The sequence below is a fragment of the Balearica regulorum genome, chromosome 1 (genome assembly GCF_011004875.1).
Source record: "Balearica regulorum gibbericeps isolate bBalReg1 chromosome 1, bBalReg1.pri, whole genome shotgun sequence".
NCBI classification, from domain to species: domain Eukaryota; kingdom Metazoa; phylum Chordata; class Aves; order Gruiformes; family Gruidae; genus Balearica; species Balearica regulorum.
Window position 1 is genome coordinate 82240981 of NC_046184.1, and position 13418 is coordinate 82254398.

Here is a 13418-nt window from a genome sequence, read left to right on the forward strand (position 1 = left end):
GGAGCATTTTTTTGACTCAGCTGACTATACATTTTATTCCCCTAAGGCATTGGTTTTATCTTTATCATTAGTATTTCTGAAACCAAGCTCATCACTGATCTTAGCATCTAGAGGTACTACATGTTTACTTCAAATACAGCATACTGGGAAAACTGGTTAAATGTCTCCATTGGATTTATGAGGTCTGTACTTGATAACTAAAAGCCATAACATCTGATCTTGGTTTGGAGCAGAAACCAAATACTGGTCCAAATCCCATCTCTCAAGAGGACAAAAGCTGCTTTCGTCTTGCAAGTGTGCTTGTTCACCTCCTGGCTGAGGCAGAAGCCACAGGAGAGGATGCTATCTTAGAACTTGTCTAACCACAGAGTTATTCAGAAGCAGCTGTTGGGCTTAAATTTCACACTCACAACCTGAATTCTCTTCTGAGTGTAGACGAGCCTTTAAACATTTTGTAGAGTATAATCTACTTCTTCCTTCTAAAACTCCCCAGTTAATTGCCAGTTACCTCTGGCAATATCGATTTAGATTTCTGGCAAATGTGGGTAAATTTTTGTAGGGCATAGCCTAGAAATATATATTTCTATATTTTAACTAGATTAACACTTTCTCACATGATAACTCAGCTAATGTAAGATTAAAACATGTAAAATCTATAGCAGGGACAAACCCAAAATACAGGAATTTATTGCTGGAAGGTGTGAAAGAGCAACTGAGAAGAAACCCATTTATTCCTGTAGTTCCATTATGGGCAACATGTGCAGCTGAAGAGCAGAAAATGTTGGATGGGTGCTTCAACTCTTACCCTGTAGGATGTAATCCTCCAAGAATATTTTCAATTGCCTCTGGTACAGGTTTGCAATAGATAACACAAATGGAGCTTGTTCTATGGAATACGTGTATTTACATGGCTAGGCGGGCGGTGACTCCCTCTAAAGTACAGGCAGAGTGGCAATGAGTCACGCACGCTGGTTTCCCGGCACTGCCTGATGGAAACATGGAATTACCTGCTATCCTTTCCATGTGCATTGAAAGGCAACCAACAGGTTACTTCTCTGAGCTCCAGATGACTACCAATGAACTTTGTTTCAACACGTACAGACACACAACCTTCCCCAACACATCGGTGTCCTCATATATATCTTTATCACACATTTCTGCAGAGGCAAATTTTAACCACAAACTTAGAAGCCGAGTTAGGAAAGACCCTTTTGCGTGTGTATGAAGAGGTGGAGAGGAGAGAGGGGCAGATAAAGATGAGAAATGGAAGAGTATATGGTTTTGTTCTGATCTTTCCAAATGCTTGCTGCCCTGAAGGAAAGGGCCACCTTGCTTAGCTTGTTCACACAGTAAGATGCTTGTATCATGTGAAAGAAAGAGTCTTAACTGAACTGGATGCTTGGTGTCTTCCTTGAGGCTTTCTGTGGAGGAGTCCCCTTCCCCTATGGGCTTAAGGCTCATGATACAATCAGGAACATAGCTCTGTATTTTCCCTCTAGCACTCATTTTACAACCTTGAAACTACTCCATATCCACCCTTACCACTTCTCCCTTCACACGCACATCCCATCTGTCCCCTCAGAAAGCGACTTATCCCCACATCCCCCACCGACAGATGTACGAACAGGGATGGCTCTCTCCCACACAGAAACAGCTGCCAGCCACCTCTGTCGTCCCTACCCACATGCCGCTTCTTTCCACTGTCCGCTCCTAGTCACCACAAGGAGACAAACACATGGCCCCACACCAGCAAACATGTGCAAGGATGCCCAGCTATTCCAGCCCTTGCAAATACATTTCTCTGGCTGTGTCATGGCTACAAAAGGACTCCAGGTGGGCACAAATACCCCATGTTCTTCGCACTTGAACACATCTCGGTCGCTTATGCTTTGATCCCCTTCCTGCAACAACCCAGCACTAATTGTACCCATCAATTTCTTTCTCTCTTCCCAGCCAGCTGGCAAGTTGATGCCACCGTTTGCTTTTTATTTTCTCAGCAGTTAGGCAGGGAGGAAGCGGAGCGGTTGGAGGCCGGGGCATTACCCTGGGATGTGCTGGTGGCAGTGAGCTGAGCAGGCTGCAGTCTGTGGTTTCAGCCCAGCTGAATCCCAGTGGCCGGGACCGCTGGCTGCGGTCACGCATCTCCCCCTCATGGACAACAGCTTCACTGTCCCCACTACCCGCAGCCTGTCGTGGTGGGACGCTCACCCCCAACAGAGTAGAAAGGGGCTTTCCACCGACTACAACCAGCTCCAAGCACCGCCAGGAAAAACTACCCGGCTAGAGAGCTTGAACTGGACTCCGCGGTGGGAAACCAGTGCAAAAAGTAGGACAATGAGTTCCCAACACAGCACACGGCTGCACAAGCACTAACTGGCTATTAGCTAAGTATTTTACAGGATACCTATTTTTTTGACAGGAATTGATCTCTGGAATAAATGAGAAAGGGCTCCATGAACTTTCATGTGACTGATGCTATGCAAGGTCTGGGCCCAGAGGCTTCAGCCTTCAAGCCTAGCAATTCGATGTGATCAGACTGTCTTCTCCCACCGCAAGTCTCGCAGGATTACTCACAATCTTCTGATCAGCTATGGATGGAAATGAGCACTTTCCTACCCAGAGCAGGACAGTCCTTAAGAAAAAACCGAAGCCGTAGGCAAGCGGGGCAATTTCAAGATGTTTGTAGAACAGATTTGAAGACCAGATGTTGTCAATATATGTGATCATTTTGAAGGGAAAGATGTTCTTAGTGTTCCTCTCTCACATCCAAGATGTATCCTATGTTTTCAACCTTCAACCAGCTGCACGTTATTCTAGTACTGCTTCAAGCCATGGAGAAAGCCAGTACTTTCTTGTTTCATTTGACTGACATCTGTACTCCCTATGTGTACTTCAACCCAATGGTTGTTCACCCAACAGCCCTGTTAACTACCTAGTAGCCCCGTTAACTGGTCGTAGAGAAATCTCTGCCATCTTGTGCTAGCAGTAGTATAGTGAAGTTTTAAAGTGTGAAAATAAGGTGCATTTATATGCCTCCAAATGAAGCTGGTGTAAATATTTTACTTAAACATCCTGGGATTTTCTCAGGATTATTCACTAGTTCTTTACAAAAAGCCTGCAAATTCTCTAAAGGAGTCTGCCTGCTGTGCAGGTCATGCAAAAGGCAAGCACATCTAGTGCACGTTCGGTCCTATTGCTGCCCACGCACCAAACCATTTTCTCAGTTAGTCATCTTTCCCTACCCTCCTTCTCAATGCAAACATTGCTTCTTAGCACTCGCGAAACTCACCTCTGTTGTGTGTATTACATAACTTATTTCGACACAGAGAGTTGTGCCACAAACGCAGTGGACACGTGATTCTCCAGTCAGCCTCCGATAGTCATCTTACACATCAACATGGCTTCTTGGGTGCATGTTTGTAACTTCCACACAGACATACGTCCCTTACAGCAACCCACTACTCTTACACGCCTCTCACTGATTTCAGCTTCTTCCTGCAGACGGGCTGGGTCATTCTCATCGCATGCTTCCCTCTACAACTCTGCCAGTCACGTAAGCACAGCACTCACTGAACACATCTGTCCCTGACCTGCACAGAAAACCAGCATCTCGTATATCCGTGCAGCTATCATCACTGACTATATGCATTTACTTGTGCCTCCTACTTGCTCTCCCCTTGCACTTAACTCCCAACCTACTCTCATGCTGCTATGCATGCATGTACAGTCCCTTGCATACTTAGACAGCCTCCCTTGAACTAAGAGGTAGATAGCTACAGATGGCTTAAGCCGTCATAAACTTTTTCCCACTCCTCATCACTCTTCCCTCCTCCGTAAGCTCTTTTCTTTCTCCCAGGCCCCACACGCAGGTCTGCGATCCTTACCTGTACTTCCCTCATTTACTTTGGACATGCTGTGTGCACAAATCTCTCTTATCAGACACAACTTTTCACTCCTTTCACCTTCCATTCCACAGCCCTTACAAGCAGGCACAAACTGGCAGGTACTTTCCTCCCTTACATACCATGGTACGTCAACCTACGCTAAGCTTCTCACCCCTCGTAACATGAACTGTCATTCCCATTCACTTCCACTTCATGCCCTACAGCTTCTAACTCCACTCGCCTCCCCACACACTTCACACTTTACTTTTGACCTTAGTGCAGCCATGTGGCTTATACAGCCCTCCAGGTAGTTATCCCTCCCATTCCTTCTCCTCCCACCCCTTTATATCTTTAGTAATTTCTCCGCTAGCACATTTGTTCCATTCCCTTCTGCTGCTTCACTTAGCCAGTACCTACCACAGAGATATAAGCACATTTGTTACATCTCTCTTAACAGAAGATCACTTTTTATTTGAGTATGTGTTCTCCTTCTCCCACCCCACCCCCTACATTTTTCCTTACTTTCCATTATTTTCCTCAACTGCTTGCCCTGTAACATATTGCCTGTTCTCCCCCTAGGTTATCTCAACTGCCCAGTAAGGAGACATCCTCTGTTTCTGCTGGCCAAGACACTCCTGCACCTTTGCCATACTTTCCGTGTTTGCCTACAAAACGACACAAAACCAAATTTCCTCCCACCCTGTGCTCTCTTTCCCTATACCTCCTCTGAGCCACCTTTTGCCCAGGCACCTTTACAGAAAACTCAGCTCTTAATTTCATCCTCATGCCTCCTACATTCCTCATTTTGCCCTGTTCTCATGCTTCTCAAGACCTGACACATCTTTATATTCCTATCACAGTTCACCTGCCCCCATGATTTCCATTATCTTGCATTTCCTCACAGCACCTTCACATAGCTTTTTCCTCAGTTCTGTGTTTCCCTTGCAACGAGGCAGCAGATGTCTATAGCACTACTCCAGCTGGCTTCCAACCTCCTCTAAAATTTCTCTAAGCATCTATCCCCTCACATACCCTTATGGGTCCCTATACCCTTTTCCTATCACCACACCCTGTCTCCATCCAGCTCATTTTTTCCTCTACATTCCTCTCCTCGGCATGTGTTTCCATCACCACGCAAGCCTTCCCTTTCATACTCTTAACACCTTCCTCGCAAATACATCCTCGTATCTATTTCTTGACAGAATCAAAGGTGTCTCCTTCAGATGCCCCCCACAAGCATAATGTAGCTGATTATTTTCCATACCTTTCTCTTAATAGACAATAGTTCACATTTTTCTTCCTCCTCCAAACATCCTTTGTGCCCTGTGCTTTCACCTTTCTCCCTCCACTCCCACTCCATACCCCACCTTCCCCTTGCAGACCCTAGCATCCTTCTATGTCCCTTTCATATCCTCACCCAGCCTCCAGTCTGAACCTTTTCCCATCCCTCCCAAGTGTTACTTCCCCTTCTGAGCTCCTAAAGTTTTTTCCATGCACAAAGATCCTCTTTTTCCAGTTGACCTGCAGCAGTTCCCCTTTTAAGCTGACCACCTTTGCATGGCTCACCTGCCCTTATTACCCCAGTACACAGCACTTCGTAAATACACAACACTTCATATATAGCAGTTTATTTTCGGTATATAACACTTTCCCTCAAACTCCTTATACCTGTCTTTCTATGTATCATTTAGTTCTTCTTTCCTTGAAAAAAAAAAAAAAAAATCCTAAACCTACATGTATTGCATATGTCAACATATAGCACTCTTCTACACAAAGCACTCCCCTTCTGGCTCTGCTGGTACATTGTCTTCTCGCAATTTTTTGGGTCCACCACCTGCAATCATGTCTAGTTTTCCTACCCCCCGCCACGCTCACACACAGAGCTCTTGGTACTGACACGTGTATCTAAGACCAGTCTTTTTACTACAAGCAGCTGGAATCATGCCGAACTCCCTTCCATTCTCTACTGCTATCGTCTGCCTTGCCACAAAGTGAGTTTTTCTTTTTTCTTTTTTTTTTTGTTTGTTTTGGTTTTGGTTTTGTTTTGTTTTGTTATTAAGTTTTCTTTTTTCTTACATCTTATTTATAGGTGTTTCTTACACCACTCTCCCACTTCCACAGATCAGGTATTTCTATGCCTGAGAATGTCTCTTCTAATTGTCTGGGTAATTTTCTGAAGGCACAATGTAAAGGAAAACTTTACATACCATTTGCACTCCTCATGCAACAAATCACATGAGACTAAGAGCAAAGAGTGCCTTCTGAAAGGCTGTAGCTCATAACAATTGACTGGACCATATAACACACATCCCTGTCTATTTAAAAAGGGGAGGGGGAGCAACCCCCCTCACACACACACTCATCTCTAAATAACTGGTTTTGCAATATAGAAACCAGAGAATGTGCGCATAGCAGCCTTATTCAATCCAAAATACCCATCTCTCCGGATACTGCATATTTATAGTTCAAGAGATAGGACCAACACAGAGCTTTCCTGTTTATTTTAATGAAGGATTAAGAACTGATCAGAAAACTATCTAAACCATTCAAGGACTTTTTCCCCTCTTGGCTAATAGCAGTTTGGTGTCTCCATAAGGACTCGCCAGTAACTGACGCTTTAAGCTGCATTTCAGCTGTTTAGATGAGAAACAGCTTTCTATTTTGCTCTCTATATGTGCGTCTGTGTTGATTAGTTGTGTGCTGCATTCCTAGAAGGCACTTACCAAACGCTGGAAATTGCAGCGTAAGAATAGTTTTCCTGCCATCCTAGCACAAAGTGAGTGTATCTTTTTCACCTAGACACAGATGTGCAGGGAATCCTTTGATCTCCAGTTCCTCCCAGACAATTTAGTGTTTGGGTTTGAGGAGAATAGGGATTGATTCAAAGGTCATGAATAGGGTTTCCAGTGTCTGGCTCACACAAAAAAAGCAAGCTCCAGTGAAGTTAGTTACCTGAGACAGGCGAGGTCTAGAAATTGGGAATTTTGACTTTGCTTGTCACGGGCTCTAACTTTCCCTGAGGGCAAGCGTGCTACGTATTCTGAGGCTGTTTCTTGCAATCCACGCTCAAGATTTGCAACCCCTTTTGTTATATCCAAAGTTGCTGGTTTCCCTCTTAAAATTAAACCAAGAGTCTCCTTTACTTTTGCCTCTTAAATCAGATTCCTTTAGCACCTCATATTTCTCCTCTGCTGTTTTCTTGCCAGGGACCTGAACAACAGCGTGCAGAGCAGGAGGAGAGAGGAACCTCAGGACTAAAGCAAGCTATAGGACAAGTAGGGTTGCGGGAAGGAGGAGGCACAATGGGAAAGGCAACAACATTTGGGACAGATCTACTGCTTACAAGACCCCCCACCCCCTCCCCATTATACTTCTTTAAAGGACTCCTCTCCCCCCCCTCCCCTCCCCGCCCTCTCAGGACCCTATTAGAAAACGTCAAATTTCCCTTACCGTGGTAGGAGTAACCATGGCATCCGTGTGAATGTTTCCAGAAAAGTCGACATGAAGAGAAAGGTGGATGTAAATATGTTCATTCAAAGTCCCAAAGTTGGTCTGCTTGGGTTGTGCAGAGTTGCTCTATGGGAGAGGAGCCTTAAACTCTGAGTCCCGTGAACATAATCTGCTCGATTATAACAAACCAGCTCAGCCAGATGGCTCTGTGCTCTGCAGATTAACCCTTTTATTGCCACGCTCTGCTTTCCCTACCTACCATTTATAATAACCTTGCCTGGTTGGGGAATTTCAGAGAATGAGGCATTTTTTTGAAACTGACAAAACTGTCGTAAAGGTCATTTTTTCCCCTCTGTGCTCTAAAAAAACCATCATGTGCCTATTTTCTTTTTTTAATCCAATTGACAGGTTTATTCCTCTTCCTGGCAAAATCTTTTCATATTATTAAGAACAGTATTAGCACCAGGGAACATTTTAGAGAATTCTTTTGTTAAATCATAACCATCTCTTCCGGACTGCAATTCTCAGAAGACAAGTATTTTATTGCAGGAATGTCTCTGTGTTTGCACTCTAATGGTCCATCCACTCTTCCCCCCCCCACCTCGCCCCCCCTTTTCCCCCATATTCTCTGTCTCCCACATGCACACTCACACACATGCACACGCACACCCTTTGGTCAAACTGCCAGCATGTGTTGCTATTCTTACCCATATTCAGAAGACATTATAGGACATGAAAACAGGTGAAATAGAGACACAGAACTAGAATGCCATAAGCCTCTGCTCTCTCCCTCTGGCTCCTCTTTTGTATTTTATTTGTTTCATTACTTCCAAATCTTCGGCAAATGTACTTGTTTCATCAGCATTTCTGTCAATCAAGTCACCCCCCATGACACAAAATAAGTGTTGGGAGAAATATCCACTGTTAAGAACAGACCTTAGGATGGTTTTGTGTCCAGATATTCCTTCTGTTTTGATTTGCAGATTAGTCCATTAAGTAAAGGATGGTGAGTGCCAAAAACATGGAAAGTTCATCAGCAACCAGCAGCGACTGGTTTCCAAACTTTTTATTTAGAGTGATTGCTCACAGAGATGGCTGATAAATTTAGCTGCATGCCTTTAAGTCTCCCTCTAAATTTACATGCTTAAGTCATCTTTCTTTTCTATTTGATTCGAGCATAATTGAGCAAGTCATAACCATAAGAAAGTGGCCATATAAGATGCAACACTTCAAATCTTAAGAGTCACCAGATTGTTTCCTTCAAGAATATTTCCTTTTCTAGTTCATGAAGTTTTTTTCTTTTGTTATTTAACCAAGGAATTTTTCCTCTTTCCTCTCCCTTTGTAAGGATGATTAGCCCTCTCATGCTGTCAAAGCATTGTACCATCTTCTTTAAGACTTTTTAATCTACCTAGATAGTTACAGTTTTACTGAAATATTTTCCACTGTGGATTGAAACACGGTTGGTGTTGTTTGTTGTGGTTGCCCTTTATCTGACTTTTTCAACCATAAAATAATCCTGTTTAGGGAACTCTGAACTCTACAAATCGTATCTGTCTCATAAATTCTTGCCTGAGTTGCTTATTCCCTTTAACTGCCCAGATGCAGAAGGAGTCATCTTCACTGTTGCCTCCTAAGAATTTTCTACTAAAACTTGCTGCTTTGCCAATCAAAAAACCCACTCAAACCTTGAATAACTTTAGAGCCTTTTTGTCTTCACCATTGGGCTGAATGCAGTTTCCATCCTTTTCAGAGCTTTTTCGGCTAAGAGGAGGGAATTAGAATTAAATCCTGTCCCCTCCAGCCCCACCACTGTAGTCAGATCTGAGAAATACCTAAAATATGACTCAGCTTTTAATCTCCTGAAGTAGACAAACAGTGCTAGGAATAGAAAATTTTCCTGTGGCTGGTGAATACTCCCTGAGAGGCAGGCAAAGGGTTAAGCATCTGAAGGCAGCCCTAGCCCAGGAACTTTGCATTTGCAGCTAGCCCAGCAAAAAATGGAAGAAAATAAGTAGGCTACAAGTAAATGTCCCAGGCAGAGAGGCTGCCTACCTCTGATGGGAGGCAAACCTGTCAGAGCCATGCAGTTTGCACAAGTTGAGGGGTTTTGCCCTGTACTTGTGTCTGGGTCTGTGGGCAATCAGACGCCTTGTAATTTGAGATGTGACACCTTAATCTTGCCAAATATGTGTGCACTGTAAAAAGCATTGTAGACAGGGTGTTTTCACAGTTATAGAAAATGGAGACATGTTTGGTCCTTGCAGTTTTCCAACCTTTCTGCTAAAGATGTTTCTGAAGATGTTTTTTTCTAGATATTTTTACATCTTCATCTGTTATTCTGGGTGTTTGTGGTTTTTTAATGGTAATGCTTAGCACAAGTGGGGTTTTTTTTAATGCTTTAAATATGTTTCTGAATTTTTTATGAGAGACAATAAAGGTCCCAAATGGTCACCTTATTTTACATGTAGCCCTTGGATCTGAAGTTCTGACATGGCAAAAAAAAAATTATTACTTTGAACAAGTCTCTGTTCTGTCTTGAAGAATTTGAAATATTGTTCAAAGCATGGTGTAGAAAGTCACCTTTAAATTCTGGGTATTTTAATTGAAATAATTACTAGACATTGATCTGATTAATTAGGCCCTTGATCAGACTTCAGAATATGTAACATTTTATAACTTTGAAGACATGTATTTTTCTCTACATATTAACAGATACCACTGTAATTGCGTTTGATGTTAAAAAATTGAATTATTTATAGAGAAGATACGCATGTGAGAATGTAAATGGATGAAAATTTTATTGGGTTTAATGCATGCCTTGGGTCATTATAAAAGCACGGAGTTGGTTTTCCCCATTAACCGTTAGCCTTTGCAACAGCACCACTTTGTGGTTGAAGTCCCGAATAGATACTGAAAGGGGTAATGTCTGTAGGGACACCACATGGGCTTCAGCAAGTTTGTGCTATTCCTATGGTGGTTTTTATATGCATCGACAAACACACTTATATGCAGTGGAAATATGTTCCAGCCATGTGGTTCTCTCTTTATGAGATGGTAGTTTTGAAGTAAGGACAAAGAAGAAGTGAAAGCAGAAGATTAGCTCTGAACATTTTGTCTAAGTAAGAACGTCAATTCAGGAGGCTGTTCGCCTTTCACATGTCAAAATCACTTTTGTCCAAGTTTTCAGAATTTAATAAAGGGTCTGACAACATCTCTACAAAACATTTTTTTCTTGGCATGTGTTGTAAATGTTTTGTTAAAAATGAAAATGAAAACAAGCATCATTTTCTTTAATTGGTGGAAATGGTGGTGGGAAACAATAGATTATTTTAGAAAATATTTCTTTAAACATTATTTAAATATTATTTTAAGAGTAATAATGGTACCATTTCAGAGCTGAAAAAATTGTTGAAACTTCATTGACATTGGCCTTCCATACACTTGCATTAGTGCTGAACTTCAGCCATCATGTATGCTCATATTTGAGTTTTCCTTACACTCTTGCACCCAGGCTAGAGAAATAAGAAGTATTAAAGAGAAATTCCAAACAAGATTCACAAAGGAAGTCAAATTTGGTTCTGATACACATTTCTTGGAAAGTTTTCTTCTGCAGTTTTTTCTCTTTCATTTAAAAAAAAAAAAAATCTGATAAATTCTTAGAATACTTAGATCAGGTCATAATGATTAACAAGGTAGATCAAAGGTGACATAGTGAAAAACATGTACACTGAGCTGTAGATGTGCCAAGAGGTAGGATGGAAAAAATGCAGGGCAAGAACCACCAATTAGCGTCACACCCTGAAAGCCATTGTTCTTCAGAACTATTCCTAAAAGCAATAAACTTTGCGGAGTTACCTTTTATGTAGTTCACCTGTAAACCTATTTTCTTGAGTGAGATTAAATGAGATTATAAACATAGTATTAATTAAAATAATAAGTAACAGACTATTTTGTACCTAATAAGTACTAGCACTTCCTTGTGTGAAATATTTTACATACACGCAACATAGCAGTATTTAGCCAAAAATTTTGAGTGTTTTACAAATACTTTTCATTTCAGAGTTTCCCTGTTTAATGAAATATAGGGATCTGTACTCCTATATCAAAATCAAGCTGTATATTAAGTAATATACAAGAGGGGACTTCCACTTGCCAATATATAGCTATGTTTTGGCAGTAGAGTTATGGATCGTTACAAATCTCTCTACTATACACATATAGTACCTATCTACTATACATATATTGTAGTTTAGCACATATTTTGGACTTATGTAATATTTGTCGTTTTGTGATTGTATCTACTTTTTCCAGACACAATCTTTATTGGAAGAATAATTAAGAATTCTTGCAGTAGAACAAGGTTGGTTGATGATAGGCACTGTTTCGGGAAACAAACAAACAAAAATCTTCCCTGTAACAATAGGCATACTTTTAGCCTCTACTCATTTGTTATGATTACCAAATTCATTGAAGAGAACTCGCATGACTAACTGTAAAACAGTTGTTTCTTACTTACATAAACGCTAAAAAAAAAAAAAGTCAAATCAAAGCTACATGAAGAAGCTAGATTCCAGTACTTATGCTGGAACTGGGTAGATTTTTTTAATGATCCTAGATCAGAAAGAAGGTATTTGGAATAACACCACCATTCTTTTGCAAGGAAGATAAATTCCATGCTGAGACATATGAAGAGCCTACAAGATACATAAAGTACTCTGATAAGACATCAGCTGGGATGTAGGATCCAGTTTTGACCAAGTTGAAGTAAGAGAAGACTTGGAAAATGACAGAATCAGTGATCAAATGTGTAGCACCATTTAAAACATAACATATGATGAAAAATTAAAAACTGGAACTGATTACCAAAGAAGAGAACACTTGTGAGGTGTTATGATTGAGTTCTTCAAGCTCATAAAAAGTTTCTGCATAGAAGAAACTGGCTCATTTCCTGAACGACTGGGGTAAGAATTGGTAAGTTGCAACAAGACAGATTCAAGTCAAACATTAGGAGAAACTGGAGAATTGGTTGCCTGGGGCTGTTGTGATACCTGCCTCATTGAAGGTCCACACCAACAGGGTAAAGAAATCTGTTAGGACCTGCAAGGCTGTAATTGATCCTGCACTGGGGCAAGGGAAGATCTAGGTAGTCTCTCTCAGCCCATCTTTCCCATGACTGTATGACTTCATCTTTGAAAACAAATGTTTTCTGGAACTTCATGTACTTAGTGCTCTGGCCTAGCTTTTGAAGTAAACTCTCCAGTGAAATCCTTCAGGAAGTTCCCTGTAGATATCCATACACTTTGGTTTCCGACACTAAGGGACTTTATCACTGGAGGAATTGACTGCTACACACAACAGAGCTGCTTACTAAAACTCTAGTACACACTACAATGTCCCCATCAGGGAGGTTAAACCTCAGTACTGTTTTTTTCTCCTCAACTGATGTTTCTGTATCTGTGTGTTCCAGTGGAACTATGACTTCTGAAGCAAGTTGAAAGAGAATGAAGGAAAAGGAGGAGACAAATGTATTTTTAATAATAATAATAATAATAATAATAATACACTAAGTTCCAAAGTGCAGGGCCTCAGAGCATTGCTGGTTTGCCAACATAGCATCAGCTGTGTCTGTTAAATTCAAGCAGGTAGCCCGTCACTGAGATGAAAGACACAGTTCCACACAATACATCTGATAATAGTCTAGCCACAGGGAAATGTGTCCTGACTTTTCTGTTTACATTCCTAATCTTAGTTTGCTAGAACAGAAAAAGTCTTGATTCAAAGTAGAGCTGATGAGGTGTGTTTAATAACAGAAGTCAGCTTTTGAACTCAGGAGGACATTTCTCAGCACTAGCTTGTATACCTTGTAGTTAATATTTGTGTGTTCTGACCTTACAAGGCACTTGTATTTGAATTAAAGCAATTTTTATTCAAAGTTTTTATCTGATGGATGCTGATGCCCATTTGGCTGAGCTTTTACATGTTAATTCTCTAAAAGCTTAGTGTGAAATCACATCTGCTGGAGGAGGGGCAGGGCAGCAAACATGGCATGGATCGACTTTCAGGCAGCCTAAAACTGAAAGT

The 13418-nt window shown here is 41.4% G+C and overlaps 1 protein-coding gene across 1 annotated transcript in view; it reads right to left on the reverse strand.

Moving 5' to 3' along the window:
• NTF3 (neurotrophin 3) overlaps positions 1-7487 on the reverse strand; it is a 55214-nt gene extending 47727 nt beyond the window's left edge. Inside the window, exon 1 of the mRNA XM_010312825.2 lies at positions 7335-7487. Within this exon, the coding sequence (XP_010311127.1) occupies positions 7335-7352 (18 nt within the window). The 5' untranslated portion in view covers positions 7353-7487. The remainder of the gene's footprint in view (positions 1-7334) is intronic.
• Between the last annotated feature and the right edge of the window lie 5931 nt (positions 7488-13418).